This window comes from Hypomesus nipponensis, chromosome 14 (assembly GCF_054491055.1).
Source record: "Hypomesus nipponensis isolate SF chromosome 14, ASM5449105v1, whole genome shotgun sequence".
Taxonomy (NCBI): domain Eukaryota; kingdom Metazoa; phylum Chordata; class Actinopteri; order Osmeriformes; family Osmeridae; genus Hypomesus; species Hypomesus nipponensis.
The window spans coordinates 4889361-4905048 of record NC_140374.1 but is presented as its reverse complement, the minus strand read 5'-3'; the positions used below and the strand labels follow the sequence as shown (position 1 = coordinate 4905048).

At 47.2% G+C, this 15688-nt stretch overlaps 2 protein-coding genes across 3 annotated transcripts in view; one reads left to right on the top strand and one right to left on the bottom strand.

Moving 5' to 3' along the window:
• Positions 1-2181: 2181 nt before the first annotated feature.
• On the bottom strand, positions 2182-12343 carry bmal1a (basic helix-loop-helix ARNT like 1a). 2 transcript variants are annotated; one of them, XM_084671860.1, is made up of 20 exons: positions 12200-12343; positions 9181-9288; positions 8931-8992; positions 8304-8486; positions 7677-7697; positions 7548-7580; positions 7161-7190; positions 6406-6563; positions 6039-6118; positions 5809-5901; positions 5507-5624; positions 5099-5248; positions 4596-4842; positions 4272-4378; positions 4019-4169; positions 3690-3775; positions 3294-3402; positions 2977-3070; positions 2640-2724; positions 2182-2358 (listed from the first exon to the last, which is right to left on the bottom strand). In XM_084671860.1, exons 4-20 carry the CDS (start codon positions 8441-8443, stop codon positions 2201-2203), a joined length of 1860 nt encoding a protein of 619 aa, XP_084527986.1. In that variant the 5' UTR covers positions 8444-8486; positions 8931-8992; positions 9181-9288; positions 12200-12343; the 3' UTR covers positions 2182-2200. The 2 variants fall into 2 exon arrangements, with proteins under 2 accessions (XP_084527986.1, XP_084527985.1); XM_084671859.1 differs by having other exon boundaries at positions 8304-8451.
• A 298-nt stretch (positions 12344-12641) lies between these two features.
• Positions 12642-15688, top strand: part of LOC146258328 (uncharacterized) — a 31465-nt gene continuing 28418 nt past the window's right edge. Inside the window, exons 1-7 of the mRNA XM_084673071.1 lie at positions 12642-12870; positions 13074-13161; positions 13389-13496; positions 14023-14215; positions 14505-14630; positions 14907-15030; positions 15448-15517. Of these exons, the coding sequence (XP_084529197.1) occupies positions 12743-12870; positions 13074-13161; positions 13389-13496; positions 14023-14215; positions 14505-14630; positions 14907-15030; positions 15448-15517 (837 nt within the window). The 5' untranslated portion in view covers positions 12642-12742. The remainder of the gene's footprint in view (positions 12871-13073; positions 13162-13388; positions 13497-14022; positions 14216-14504; positions 14631-14906; positions 15031-15447; positions 15518-15688) is intronic.

The window sequence follows — 15688 nt, the reverse complement described above, 5'->3', positions numbered from 1 at the left end:
GTGTAAAAATGGGCAATATGTGTAGTTTTTTTACTTGTTACTGTGGGAGAGTGCAATAATCCAATCCACTAAGCAACTCAAAACGAGAGTGAATATCAACAGAAGAATATTGCAGAGGATTTTTTTTTACACGGTTAGCCGTGTTGCTCATTCCACGAATGCATGATCCTTACAAGTTTTACCTCGTTGTAAAGGTGACTAATCAGGCTTTCCAATGATATAAAATACAATACCAATTGGTATTATTGAAGGGGAGGAATAATCGACCAAAATAACGTTCCAAACTTTTTTTGAGGGGTTTATATTGCAGCAGGGGAATGCCAAGTGGAGTGGGCTTGGTTAGTATATTTATATCAGATGTTTGATACTGTAGATGATGCATTTGTTGGAAAATTACTAACTTCATATGCGTATCATTAAGTCAACTGGTTTCAATAGCAGTATTATGATGTCAAGTGGCATCTCTCTTGCCTAATTTCAAGATCTGTATCAAAATACGACTGTCACTCTAAGCAAAAACGTCTGAATCCTCACGTCGCCCTGGGTGTAAGGATTAGGAGTGTGGAGGATTTGAGATCCAGGACTGCTGCTCTCCCAGCCTTGGTATCAAGCGCTTACAGACACGATGTCTTCAGTTCCTCTTTTCATCCGTAGCTGGCAGGATTTCTGCCACTGGATGGCAACAATGATGTAAAAATATCCCAGTAGCAGCGTCACACCAATAGGCTCAATGGACCAACAGGAGATATGATGTAGTCAAGCCCCAGACCCCAGGGGGTAACTATAAATCAGACTGCATAAATGCTACCTAGAACGTAAAGCACGAAACCTTTGCTGTGAAGAGCTATTTAATCTCATAACTCGCCCGGTTTTATAAGGTACATCTAGATAAGATCGTACACCAGAGCAACAGAAACAAAATACTTTTTATTTGAAAAAATATTTCACTGTTACGATACACTCATACCTTATAGTATTTTGCATAAAGAGTACTCTTATATGATAACATTTAAAAGGTTGTTACATTACATTATTGTCAACGGAGATATCCGACAAGGAGGACCATTTCATCTGTACTGCACGGTAGTGTAAAAACATCAACACACTAAAACAGAGAAGATTTGTTTTTGAAAAGGTAGAAATCCCATTGGAAAATATCGTAACCGGAGCCCTGGGCGCGCCACCTTTCTAGAATGTTCACATAGGACGAGAACCTTCGACTTTAACAAGCAGCACAAGGATTGGTCAGCTGTTGGTCTTCATCAACACCATCATCAATACATGACGGTCCTAATATGAATTCTCCCATGTCTAAGGGAGGACTGGATAGGTGAGGGTCTGTACCCAGATGCAGAACCGGGTAGATAACACCATCCGCCCCCTCAACTTGCATACAACGTGCCCTCCTTCCTGCCAACATAGCTAGCACTGAATCGGTGTGAGCATGATAATGACAGTTACAAAACAAAATCCCAAAATGTTCATTTTTCAAATAGCTATAGTTATATTTCATATAAAACCAGTCCTGTGTTGTATAACAAGTTGTTAGGTCCGTGAAGGGAAGTGCCTCAGTGCACATTCAGTCAGAGTAGAAGGAACAGTCTAGCGTGAAGGGTTCTGGACGAGCTGCTCTCCTTGTTCCATGGCCAGAGTCCAGCAGTCACTGGGACTCCTCATCATCGCAGCTGGACGAACCGGCTCTAGCTAGCATGTCAGCGTCTGCTAGCAAGTTAGCATCTGCTAGCAGGTATCCTCCCATTAGCTTCTTGGTGTCCTGCTGATATGACTGGCCACCTACGGCCAGGAGTTGTGGGGGCCTCGATCCCAGGACGTGTGAAAGTATAAGCCCTGCTCTCAAACACCCTTCCTGTTCTCCAGAGGCTGGAGACATGGGTCTGAGTGGAGTGTATAGGAATCATCAAGGAGGTAGCCATTTCCAACGACCCAGAAAGAGGGTGAAGTGACTTGTGTAGCTGAAGCCCAAAAAGAGTGATGGGACCAAGAGCCCAGTCCAGTCAAACCTACTGATTTACATGGCTAACCCGGTGGCTAAACATTAGCTTCGACCTATCTGGTCCCCACAGATGGATACTTTCTAGGAGTAAGAGATGTTAGAAGATTCAGAATCACTACACCCTGTGGTCCCCTCCCACATCTTACCCCCCCCCCCCCTTCCCCATCTCACCCCCCCATCTCCCCCTCAGAGGGGCCAGGGCAGGTCGCTGAAGTCTACGGGTCCCCCCAGACCAGCGTCGGCCTCCAGCAGACTCATGATGACGGCCATGGCCGCCTCGTCGTTGCTGGGGCTGCTGGAGCCCGGCTCGTCCATGATGTCTATGCTGGGGTGGGAGGCGTCACCTAGGCAACAGGAGAGGAAACGGTTACACTGGGGTTTGTAGTTAAAAAAGAAATAATGTGGAACCTCGATAACAGTCTAAGGGTGTGTGCGAAGCCTTTTGTGACGTTGCTTGTAAAAGGGGCGTAGTGGGACAAATGAGCCCCCCAAAAAAACATAAACCCCTTGAACCCTAAAAGTTCAGAATTTAAATAACTAAAAGAAACCAACAAGGGCTATACAAATGACATTTGACAGGAGAGAGAAAGAGGACGACTGTGTGCAGGGCGAGCGGGAGACTTACTCATGACGGAGTAGGGGTACCCCACAGAGTCGGGTCCAGGGACCACCCCTGCCAGTGAGAGGTCCGGAGTGCCCCCGTTCTGGATCTGCAGACCAGACCAGACCACCGTCACACACACGTCAACCACAGACAAGGAGGCAGGCCGACGCCGGAACATGCTAGTGGTCTGGGATGTGGTGTGTACGTATGTACAGAGTGCGGGTGTATATGTTTATATGGACAGTCTGTAGGGAAGGAGGAGGGGAAGGAGGTTGGTGGGGGAGACGGTGAGGGAAGGAGGTTGTTAGGGGAGATGGGGAGGGACGGTGGTGGTGGGGGGGGGGGGGGTGTGCCTCACCTTCTTGCCCCCCGGGGAGCATGTGTCAGGAGGGGGTGTGCTGGTGATGTTCAGAGGGCTGGAGCCACAGCTGGAGGGAGACGATCCTCGGATCCTGAAGACAGATGCTCAGGTTATTCTACTCCCAACGAGGCGTTGAGATATCGACAACAGAAGACTATTGTGACATCAGACGCTACGCAAACGCAGCCACTGGGTTACTCCTCGTCGTCGCCACGACGCTCCCGACCAGAAAAGAAACCTGACATGTTGCTATATTCAAATGATTCCTCTCGTCGTGGAAGTCTGCTGCCGTACGGACGTGTTTCGTATCTCACCTCTGGATCTCCATCACCTCCTCGGCGATCATGCGCCCGATCTTGCCCGCTCCCGCCCGCGTGCCGCCTGGGATTCCTGGCACCGTCTGCAGCGCCCGCCGCCCTCCTCCTGCAACCAATCGGGTCGCTCGTCAGACACTGTGTCACACACTGGGTGGGGAGGTGGGAGAGTGCTAGTAGCTAGAGACTGGAGGCTGGGAGGTAGGGGATAGAGGCTAGGAAGTAGCAGGTTTGGGGTAGGAGGCATGAGCTAGGAGGTTTGGGCTGGCAGGTAGAGGCTAGGAGGTATGGGCTAGGAGGTAGAAGCAAGGAAACATGGGCTAGGAGCTAGGTGGTATGGGCTGTGAGGGAGTAGGTAGGGGATATGGGCTTCCAGGGTGTCAGGTGCATGCTTACCCTCAGATGTGAGCACACTGTCCATACTCTGAGGAGAGGCTGCAGACTGGGGGTAGCTGGGGTCACCCCCCTCCAACACACTGCACCTGGAGGGGGGAGACACACCTCGAATGTTGAGTATGATTGCCAATAGTGTACAAAAAAAATTATAAATAAACATGTGCTTCTTAGAACAATGTTAGTCAATAAGTCAAGGCTGCGTGTCATTGCTGCACACACAAGGGCAACGGTGACCTCTCCTCTCCACAGAGACCATTCTGAACTACACAGCTAACAGTTTCTGTTCATGAACCCGGTGTTCTGCTGGGGCGGAGGCGGGTGGGACTCACGAGACGACGGTGTTGGTGGAGACGATGTACTCCACCTCCTTGGTCCAGGGGTTCATGAAGCTGAACCAGCGACTCCTCAGCGTGATGAACGAGCCGTCTTTGATCTTGAACTTGTAACAGTTGGTGTTGATCTTCTCCCTCATCTGCAGCACTGCAGACCAGAACACAGCCCGGCGTTACACTGATGTACCCTGTAGGCGTCTCCCATAGACGTCCTCTGGGCCGTATAGAAGTTTGGATGGAGGTGAGGTACCTTGTCTGTGACACTCTGCCAGATGACCGATGTCATCCTGGTGGAAGTACTCGTAGAACGACGTCCCTAAGAGCTCCTGTGGCAGGTAGGCTAGGATGGCTGTGGCCCTGGGGGGGAGAGGGGGATGGAGGAGGGGATGGATGGATGGAGGAGGGGAGAAGGCAATGGATGGATGAGAGAGGGATGAATGAAGGGAGGGAAAAGAGGGATGGATGGAGGATGAAGGAGAGAAGGGATTGAGTGTCGATTTGAAATAAACAAAGAATTCCGAAACATGTTGGGAGAGCGAGAGAGGTTGGAACCGCCATGACTCCCAGAACTCACCTCTGGTCCACGAACACAAACTTGCCGTCGATGGCGTGCCGGGAGACGTACTCGGTGGGCTTGACGCGGATGTCGACGTGGGCGGGCTGGGGGATGATGTGGGGGTGCAGGCGCCCGATGGCCACCAGGCAGCTGAGGTTGCAGCCCTCGTTGTCGGGCTCGTTGTCCTCGTCCAGGCCCATCTTGGTGGGGGGCCAGCTCTTCAGGTAGCCCGTGCTGTGGATGGTGCAGAAGCTCTTCCTGTCCGCTGGAAAGAGACGAGAGCACCATGAAAACAAACGAGGATTACAATATTAGCCTTGTGCAATTTTTTTTTTTTTTTACTTTATTTTAAATTAGTTAATTTTATTTTTACATAAAAATATCTTATATATCTTATCTTTTAAATATACATTATTTGGCATTTTTCCTGTGCAAAAATTAAGGTCTCACATAGCTGTTTTTCTAGCCTACTGAGTATTTAAACCTAGTGTGGACCACTGACAGACGAGACACGTCTCTACCTTTCTTCTTGGAGCAGGTGGAGGGGAAGTCCTTGTCCTCCATCTTGACGGAGGGCCTGTTGCACTTCATCCTGCAGAAGAAGGAGCGCCGGGCCCCGGAGCAGAGCCGGGACGGGCTTGGGGTGATGTCCGTCTTCACCGGGAGACCCGCTGGACAGGGGAGGGGGCACAATGACATCAGACCACCACCCAAGCCAACATCCTGTGTCACTATCTATCTGTCAGGGTGGAGTTGAGGGGAGGTAAGGGGGGGGGGTTATTCTGTTTTCACTGTCAGCCCCAGGCAGGAGAGAGGGAGAGACAGAAAGAGAGCGTAAGGAAAGAGCGTGGAAAAGGGAGGGAGGGAGCGTGCGAAGGAGAGGAAGGGAGGAGGCCTCCGTTTGAGAGGTGAGACGAGAGGCGGTTTACTTTTGGCGTCTATGAGTCGTTCTCTCGGGGCCGTGTCTGAGGAGGACAGCTGCTCCTTCACCTTGGCGATGTCCTTCGGGTGCAGGTAGTCAAACAGGCTCTGGCCAATCAGGTCGTTCTGGCAGGACGAGAGATGAGAGGAGGAGGAAAAGGGAGAGAAACAGGAAAAGGGGAGGAGTAAAGAAAAAGCCAAGTGATTCGACTTTAACTTTATAGAAGAAAATTGCGTACGGACACAGTCAAGAAGTTGCAAGTACACACTTTAAACACTGACAGCTGAGAGAAGTCAGTGTGTGTCATACCTGGCTGTAGTTAAGGATCTTAAAGACAGACTCTGAGACAAAGAGAATCTTCCCGCGGTCACATCCCACCACAAACAGGAAGCCGTCAGATGCCTAGAGAAACAGCAGAGTCAGCGACACGGGTGGAGGGAGACGATCAGTCAACTGGTGTTGAGTCCTTCTCTCAAAGGCACATCATGGGGAGGGAGGGGGGGGGCTGCGAGTTAGGGAGGAGGAAGTGATGGACGTACCCTCAGTATCAAGTGCTTCAATTCGTCGTCTGACAGAAAGGAGGGCTTGTAGTTGGCTTCCGTGTAAGGGTTGGCTGCCCCTGAACACACAAACACAGGAAATCCAACCTAGTTAACAACGGTTTAGTGGATCCACTCAAACGCATAGCTATAGCATTCCTAGAAGCCACTGTCGTAGCTACACAGAAACACATGATTTGACCTACACACCGTCTGCTAGCAGTAACTACAAACTCGATTACTCTATTATGAACCCCTGGGCCTAATAATAATAAAGCATATTCATTAGGCAGATACTCAATACTTATTTCGCTCTTATCCAAAGCGACGTACGACCCCTTTAACCAGTGAGCTCCACCTATCCCACCTCGCAGGGTCTTCATGTGCTGGACGGCCATGCGCAGCACCGTCAGCTTGTCCAGCTTGCGGGACATGGCGTTGCAGGTGGGCACCAGGGACGCCAGCTCGTCGATGAAGCTGTTCATCTTGTCCCGTCGGCGCTTCTCAATCTGGCTGTGGGCCTCTCTGGGGGAGAGAGAGACAGACAGACGGAGAGAGACAGACAGACAGACAGAGGGAGAGAGACGGACAGAGGGAGAGAGAGACAGACAGACAGAGGGAGAGAGAGACAGACAGAGGGAGAGAGAGAGACAGAGGGAGAGAGAGAGACAGACAGAGGGAGAGAGAGAGACAGAGGGAGAGAGAGAGACAGACACAGACAGACAGAGGGAGAGAGAGAGACAGACAGAGGGAGAGAGAGAGACAGAGGGAGAGAGACAGACACAGACAGACAGAGGGAGAGAGAGAGACAGACAGAGGGAGAGAGAGACAGAGGGAGAGAGACAGACAGAGGGACAGAGAGACAGACAGACAGAGGGAGAGAGAGAGACAGACAGAGGGAGAGAAAGAGACAGACAGAGGGAGAGAGGCAGAAAAACAGAGAGGTTAGCTACTTAGCGAAGCCACCAAGCTGTGGTGATGTCCGCGCTGTTCGCGTTCTTCATGCTCACTAGGATCTTACAGAGGGCTGTATCAAAGCACCTCCTCACCACCAAAAACCAGGCTCACTGACGACAGAGAGGCTTTTCATTTAGAAACTACAAGTAGAGAGAGGCTGCATACCTGGCATTCTTTATCCTTCCATGATGGTCACTGAGGAATGAAGAAAATACAGAAAAAAGATATAGGGAGAGAGATTAAGACAATGCAGTTGAAGGATGCGGGTTTGGAACCAACCCCTTTGTCTCTTGCATCTCTGCCTCGTAACACACAGGTATTGCAACTATGTAGCCAATATAGGTCAGGGCAGCAACACTATACTAATAATGTGATACAATCATCCTAGTGGTGTGAGCTTCTAGCTACCCCATCAACGCTGATCCTGTGTCTGGGTATGGCTACTCTTTTATTGCGATGAATATAAGGTGTGAAAGCTATTCAGACAGTCCACATAAAGACATCTCATATCAAACCTAAAATCCAGATCTTCTGCTGTCATAAAGAACTTACCCTCCAAGTTTGTCCTTGTCAGAATCCATGTCGCTGAGGAGGAGAAGAAAAATAAAAGTAAGTTTGCGTTCAACCATCAGTGACCTCAATGTGTCAGGATTGGAAAAGATGACAGGAAATGTCACTTACTCGAAGGAAAAGCCGTCAATTCTGTCAAGAAAAGAAACGTGATAATTAGTTTCTGTCAACACAGCATTGACCATTTAACCTTGTGAGACAGATGGATTTGAGAGATCACAACCAGGCGAGAATCCATCTTGCCAAGATAAAAAAAAGCTATCCGTTTGTGCCCAAACTTATGGGTTGGACCAATCAGGATCCTATGTGTGGCAGTGGTAGCCACAGGTGGTTGAAGTTAGCCAGGGATAGACGGTGACAGACAGATGGCTCATCCAATCACAAAGTAGTTTTTGTGCTTGCCCTTTTCCAAACTGTTTTCCAAGGACGACTTCCCAGATGGTTTTGTGCAACTCTGGCCCGTATGGTTATTAATAAATGGCCCTTCCAGGAAAGTCAGTACAAGTATGGCCCACATATTCTCAACAATACAAAAGGCAGAAAGCGATACCGATAGCATGACTGATCACTTATGAAAGGATTCATTTATATTGAATTTACTAGCACGTCAGTGATTGGGAGTGTAACAGTAAGCGTGTGTGTGTGTGTGTGTGTGTGTGTGTGTGTGTGTGCTTGCTCACTGGTAGTGATTGGGAGTGTAACATAAGTGTGTGTGTGTGTGTGTGTGTGCTTGCTCACTGGTAGTCGGAGGTGCTGCCCTTCCTCTTGCGTGTGAAGTCCATGCCTGGGGGATGGATGGAGCTGCTGATGAGGTCAGTGGAGCCAGGAGACATGAACTCATTCATCGTGGAGGTGATGTCCATCCTTTGGTCTGCCATTAGATCATCTGCGATACGGTCGCACACTTTGTTTAAACACCACCTTATGGACACACTTTACAGTTATATAACAGTGATGAAACAATACTACGAGGGAATAGAAGATGATACCAGCCATAACAATTATAAACAAAGACTATAATATATAACCCCCCTCAACTTTTTAAAAAAAATGATTTAGCATACGACATGCATTTATCAGCATAGCTGTGTGGAATGAAGTCTCTAATGACAACATTGATTGTGACCCAGGGACCATATGGACAGTAACACAATAGTCCTCTTTAGGATGATCATGATGAATCTATGGAAAAAGTGATGAGAAGCTACAGCATGGGATGAGGTTAAGGGTGACGGCTATGGGATGAGGTTAAGGGTGACGGCTATGGGATGAGGTTAAGGGGTGACAGCTATGGGATGAGAATCAAGACGAAAGCTTTGGGCTGGGGTTAGGGATGACAGCTTGGGATGAGATTAAGACTCTCACCACAGATGTTCATAACGTCCTCTGTTTCAAACGCATCTCCTTCCATCCACACAATCTAACTGCTGTTGAAACGGAGACAGGTTGAAAAGTTTCACTTTAGAATTTTTTTTTACACTATATGCTGTGATGAAAAGGGGTAATATGCTCAAATAATGCTGCACTGTTTCACAAAATGTTTATTTTATGTATTTTTTATTACAGAAATATGGGTCTGCACACTAATTAATAAACACAAACAACAGGAAGTTACCTGGGCTTGTGAAGGAGGTAGACTTCCTCTTCTTCTCTGATGTCTACTACCCTCAAGATAAGGTCCTCTTTCCCCTTTCAGAAAGCCATTCCACAACAGTCTCAAACCCTGGAACGTAAAGTAATTGTGATTAAAAAAATTTTTTTTGTGGGATTAAAAACACCAAAATGGGGCTTAGGTTTCCTGATTTAAAAGTAGGTATACATGGGGAAAAAAAAACAAAAGTACAATTCCACTCGTGTTACACCGCTTCCCAGATTACGGCGTTTATGGGTTAGTGTGTCGGTTTAAGAGGCTTCTCCTTTTACTTCCTTCTAACCTGAATTTAGAAATACAAAATCGTTTGCCCACTTATTATTATTCCCTGTGTTCAGTGGGACAAAGAACCAGCAAAGCCTCAACACAACACCGGGGCCGACCAGAGGGGAAAGTGGGTCAGCCGAGCCAGTCTGTCAGCAGTTATTTCCCTTCCCTGGTTTTCGTCAGATGGCTTGGTGGTTTTCATCACAAGGAGCAGAGGGAGGCAGAGGGAGGCAGAGGGAGGCAGAGGGAGGCGGTAGCCTGGATCAAGACCAGCTTGTGTACATCTTTCCTATTCCTTTCAACGTGTGACAGAGCTGTGATCACAAAGCCTATGTGTAGCATCTGGGTAGAACACTGGGGGAAGAGGATATAACTGAAATAACCTTACTAGAATTGAACAAATCGGACATCTTGATATCGTCAATATAATTCAAAGAAAAAAAATGATTTTTTTAAAAATGAGAATAACAATTTAGGCCATTGTAACATGAACAAGGAAGTAATAGCTAGCCAGCGCATGTTCCTTCATCAAGTCCATCTGGCTTCAGAGAAGTAGGAAGACAGCCACAGAGAAATTACCCTATGACCCCTTCACATGAACATGACCCCTCCACAGAGAAATGACCCCATGACCCCTCCACAGAGAAATGACCCTATGACCCCTTCACATGAACATGACCCCTCCACAGAGACATGACCCCATGACCCCTCCACAGAAACATAACATCTACCTTTGAAAAGCTGTAAATGCTAATTGCACCACTTATCCACATTCTTCAGTTAAGAAAAAAAAAATATATATATATATATACACACACACCACAGAAAGTTCATATAAGGCTTTTTAAGGCTTGACACATCAGATAAACATTTGTACAATATATCAAACACCCAGATCACTGTGTCTGGTAAATACAGACCGTTCCTTCTGAACACCAAAATGGTGTTATAACTATGCTCTTCTGATCTTGATTTTCGTCTGTAGCTTCTATGCACTATTTGTATATCGCTTTGGACAAAAGTTGCTAAAGACATTAAATGTAACATGTATGACCAGGAAGAGACTGAACTTTGACAAACTGTGGCACAGCTCACTGACAATTAAAGGACTAGTCAAATGTACAGCCAAAGTTCCCTGGCAAAGTTAGGTCTAGGGTCCATGCCACAAAGCAGCATTGTTGAGTCTAGGACACAAGTACGTCACTTTTTAGCCTAGCCTGGTCTGGACTTAGCAACAGAAACACCATGGCGACCCAGTGCAAAGACTGCAAAAGCAAGAAAGAAAAAACAAACGTACACTCTAAAAGGGAACTAGGTTATAGTTCACCTAAACTGTTACATTTAAAACCATAGGTTACAAACTCTAGACATATGTAAGTGCATAATTACAAGAATCAAAGCCAGAATAGAACACCTTGTGGAAGCTGATTCTTCTGAAATATTTGGTCAGAGTTTTTACATTAAATTGTATATATTGACCAAATGTATTATTCATTTGACCAATTTTGCATATAGGCAGCCTACTGCAAATAATCAAGGATCAGAAGTCCACAGACCTAACCGCAGGTTTCAGTGTTTAGAGAGTGCAACAGTTACATGATCACAACTACAATATTACATAATTCTGATATTGTGGTGCAATCATAAAAATAACTGAAAGTTTACATCGCAAACCATTTTGCAGTCTGTGTAAGAGAAAGTGCTACAACAAGATCTCAAGTACAACATGCAGGAGGTACTAAATTAAGTAATGCTTAATGCTTGTGCAACTTAAAGTGCTGGTGGTCCAGTTTCTAAATCGTGTCAACACACAATCAAGTCTCAAAATCAGTGCACTTTCCAAGACAAGTTTTTCTGGCTAGATACTTTGAGTGTGACATCTATAGTCCCTGGATATGTACGAAAAAACGCTATGACGCCAATTAGCGCAACTAAAAAGCTGGTTGACAGCGCGATGACAGATGCAAGGCTGTGGTGCGAGGCGAATAGGACACTAGCTAACGTTTGCTAGCCGATGTTTTTGTCTTAAAACAGATTCTAGTAACTTGTTACATCTTCAGATATCTGCCTACACTGCTTGGTAGATGATTGCCTGACTTCCAGAGATAGCAAGCCAACCTATTGCCTAGGTACTAGTACAAGGCGTACATTGCGCATAATCACTAGATAGCTGGGCAGTCTGAATTTCAATTTGACATGTAGTTGACGAGGAAAGGTGCCAGAGAAGCACGGAGCTTTAATAGCGCCAATGTTCCCCCGCTACAAAGATTATGTTCAGCCTCCGACCTCAGACATAACTCAGCTCGGGGTGTTATGTCACGGGTATGGCCCAAGCATTAGCTCGCTTGCTACTAGCATTAGCTATTAGTACAGCTGACATGACCAGTGTAACACATTCGCAAGTCGGCTTGTTGTTTAGCTCGCTACCCCTCAAGTCCACATAGGCTACATTAAAGCCCATAAACACTACCATTGTTATCTTGATATTGACAGCTAAATACCTGACTTGATCTTAAGAAACTGGCTTGATGGCTGCTCTTGGAATGCTAGCATTAGCCACCGTCCCTCTTTGACCACTAGTGTTACCACCACCATCACACAGTAGCAAGTCTGGCTAAATCTGGAAAAACACACATTAGAACGCCTGCCTTTCATCGTCAAAACGGACTATTCCCATCAATGTAAAATGGATGATAATAAACTAATAAGTACTTACATTAAAACCGCTGTGCTGTGATACATTGAAGTAGTCGATAAATATAACCAGTCCGTAAGAACAGTGACATAAACGCTTTTCAATCTGTGACCCACTTTCTTTTCGCCGTCATGCCTGCCGCAGCACCACTAACCTACTTTCTGAACCAATTGGATAATGAGGAATTTACGTCCCGTTTTTTCTCGCCAATCAGAAAACAGCAAGTTGAGGACATAACTTATTAAAATACGGCAAATCTATTGCTTGTAGTTATTTATTTATAGTTCTATTTAATATTATGTTGTAGAGAAAATTAAATTTAAAACGACAGAAACTGAATAGGCAGCCAAGTTTGTTATTGTCGCTTAGAAATATTGTTGATCTTGAACAGCGCCCCTCTAATGTCTCCCCGGCCTATAATGACGAAAACGGAAAAGGGGCGCGGTATTTGAATGAACGTTTGCAGAGCTCATTGAACAAAGCAGATTGCCAACTGGTGACGTTAGTGTGTTTGTAGCTTTTATAACTGTTTAAACCAGTGACAACGTATTCTGTTTTTTAAAAATGAGAAAAAGAAGTAGCTTAAGTGGCAGCAGGACAAGCTCTACCAAAAGACGCCGTGAGATAAGCTTTGACGAATTCGGTTTTGCTTTGAGTAAGGGAAAGAAAATACATCGATGTCACGATTACAGGTGCATGGTTCTTTGTTTTTTTTTGATAACTACGTTGTTTTTAAACTTTCTTTTAGCTAAACCACACTTTTAGGATTACATTTATTTACTTATAATTCATGCATATGTTATGTTTTACCTGTCGTTAACGTGAGTTTAAAGTTTGTGGAGGAATCGGATCCTTGCTATTTGAATAGCGGGGGTTAATACTATGGTCTCTGCAGCTATCCCCAGCTCAGCGCCACCCGGGTAAAGGACCTGTGTGAGCTGCTTAGCTTCTGGAACGGATCCAGTTTTATATGCAGGAGCCAGGTAACAGATCCTGGCCCAAGTGTGTGTGTTTGAACGAGTGAAAGAGAGCGAAGCAGATGGCTATGCTCCATATCATTTTTCAAGCTGTTACGCAAGATAGGCCTACACTGAATTTAGTTCACGTCTCAGCTTTCTCCTTAAGGGTAACGTTATTGACTGATTCACAAACACGTCAGGCAGCGCTGTCTAGGCTTTCATGATGTCTGAAAGCCATCTCACTTTTGCAGATGGAGCGGTCCATCCGGATGGGCGTTCCTCCGGTGTTGCGAGGCCGTGTGTGGAAGTGTCTGCTGAACCTCGACAGCCTGAGGGATTCCAGTGCCTTTAACTATCAGGTACTGTCCCCCCAATTGTGTTTTGGCTGCTGGGTCTCCAGTATCACTATCACCACCACCACATGGATTAAAGGTAGACTAGAATCTGCTGTAAGATGTAGGGCAACACTCTTGTCAACACCTAGAATGCACTGACTACAGCAAGAGCTGTAGACTGAAAGAGAGAGAGATCTCCTTTTCTTTCGTCATCTGTGGTTAAAAGTTGGTCAAGTTGACCTCAGATATTTGTATTCTAACAGGGGAGGAGGGATGGAGGTGCCAGTATAAGAGTGGTCCAGTCCCCTCAGACAGGGCCGGCCCAACCCGATAAACAAGCTAAACATTTGTTTAGGGCCCCGCAATTGGATCGGGTCCCCTTCAAAAAACATTTGCCAAAATCAATTTTTGGGCCAATCAAAAGGGCCCAATTCACTATTTTTGTTTCGGGGCCCCAAAACCCTAGGGCTGGCCCTGCCCTCAGACCACCAGTATGGCTCCAAGCCCTCATTCCCATAGTGAAATCCCTGCCTGCTGCTGTGAATGACAGAGGTGTCTGACTGAGATTCGTGGGCCACTGGTGGACCTGGGGGTGAGTGAGTACAGCATCCTGTCAGCCATCGCCACGCTCAACGACACCGAGAACACCCTGGGAGCCTGTCAGAACGCCCCAAACCTCCCTCCGGACTCCACCTTCTCGAGCGCTGACGTCACAGTGTTCCGTCAAGTGGCTCTGGATCTGCGTGAGTCACCGGGTGCATTGGGTGTGCTGGTTTTGGGACAGGGGTGCAGCCCATTTGTTTTTGTGATGCTTATGTTTGAAGTGTAATGCAAGCGATCTGTCCAGGTGCTTACTGTAGGTTTCATGATTTTTGGAAAATGACAAATCTGTCCCCCCCCCACTCCCACACACACACACACACACTTTTTTTATCAAGAGATTTATATTTAACGGATGCATCCTCAGCTCATGAAAAAAGGATGTTCCAACCACATTTGAAAACAAGCGCCCCTGGATGTGTCTCTCTGCAGAGCGCTCCTTCCCAACGCACCGCTCGCTGATGGGGGAAAGCCCAGAGGCCATCGAGGGTCAGGCCAAACTCTTCAGGGTCTTAATCGCCTACGCCAAGTACAACTCCAAGATTGGCTACACCCAAGGTAAGCTCACGGGCTACAGCCACAATGTGAATGGCATTAAAAACAGAGTAACTGACCTAACCCCATCTCATTGCAAAAGCTTTGCTCAGGGTGCCCCCAGTGGTCACATATAGAATTTGTGCAGTACGTTTGTCCACCACTTGAGGGCGGCAGAGTTCAAAGAATACGTTAGTTCCACGAATCATTGAAGACGGATATTGCGTATGTGTAACTTTAACAATGTTGTTGTTGTTGTTTTCTTTTAAAATTAAAATCTTGTGCGTGTGTGTGCCTCAGGGATGTCGTACATCGCCGCGGTGCTGTTGATGCATCTGGGTGAGGAGGAGGCCTTCTGGGCGCTTGTGACCCTGCTGGAGCAGCCCAAATACCTGGCTCAGCTGTTCGACCTCTCCCTCAACAAGTAAGACCTACCACATCGTAGGACGACCTTAAGATGCTATGAAGAGCTTAGTAACACAGTACCTCTCATTCATCACGTAAGACCTACCGTACGATAGTAATACCCACCTCTGAACGAGGAAAAGCTCTTTAGGAAAACATCTCCTTCTGCAAGTAAGACCTAGCTTATCAAAGTAAGACCTACCTAACCATAGTAAACACAAAGCGGAATACCTCCCTCCCTCCCTCCCTCCCTCCCTCCCTCCCTCCCTCCCTCCCTCCCTCCCTCCCTCCCTCCCTCCCTCCCTCCCTCCCTCCCTCCCTCCCTCCCTCCCTCCCTCCCTCCCTCCCTCCCTCCCTCCCTCCCTCCCTCCCTCCCTCCCTCCCTCCCTCCCTCCCTCCCTCCCTCCCTCCCTCCCATCCGCCGCCCGCCTGTCAGGGTCCAGCACCAGGTGAAGGTGTTCCACCAGCTGCTGAAGCACAGGAAGCCCCAGCTCTCCCAGCACATGGTGAGTAAGCCAGCCAGGTTATAGCCAGGTGCTGAGATCTGGGACCTGCCTGTCCATCACCAGGTGGGGCCCCTTGGTCCATCTCTCACTCTCCCTACCACCCTCCCTCCTTCCCTCTCCCCTCATTTGATCTCTCTCTCTTCCTCTTTCTTTACCTCCCTCTCTTTCTCC

Bases quoted from the DNA above. Each gene is read 5' to 3' on its own strand.
- bmal1a (XM_084671859.1), bottom strand. From the start codon at position 8,976: ATGGAAGGAGATGCGTTTGAAACAGAGGACGTTATGAACATCTGTG. The intron at 4,170-4,271 runs GTACCTCACCTC...TCTGGTCTGCAG, and splicing joins GGCAGAGTGTCACAGACAAG to TGCTGCAGATGAGGGAGAAG. The intron at 3,403-3,689 runs GTAAGCATGCAC...GATTGGTTGCAG, and splicing joins CAGTGTGCTCACATCTGAGG to GAGGAGGGCGGCGGGCGCTG.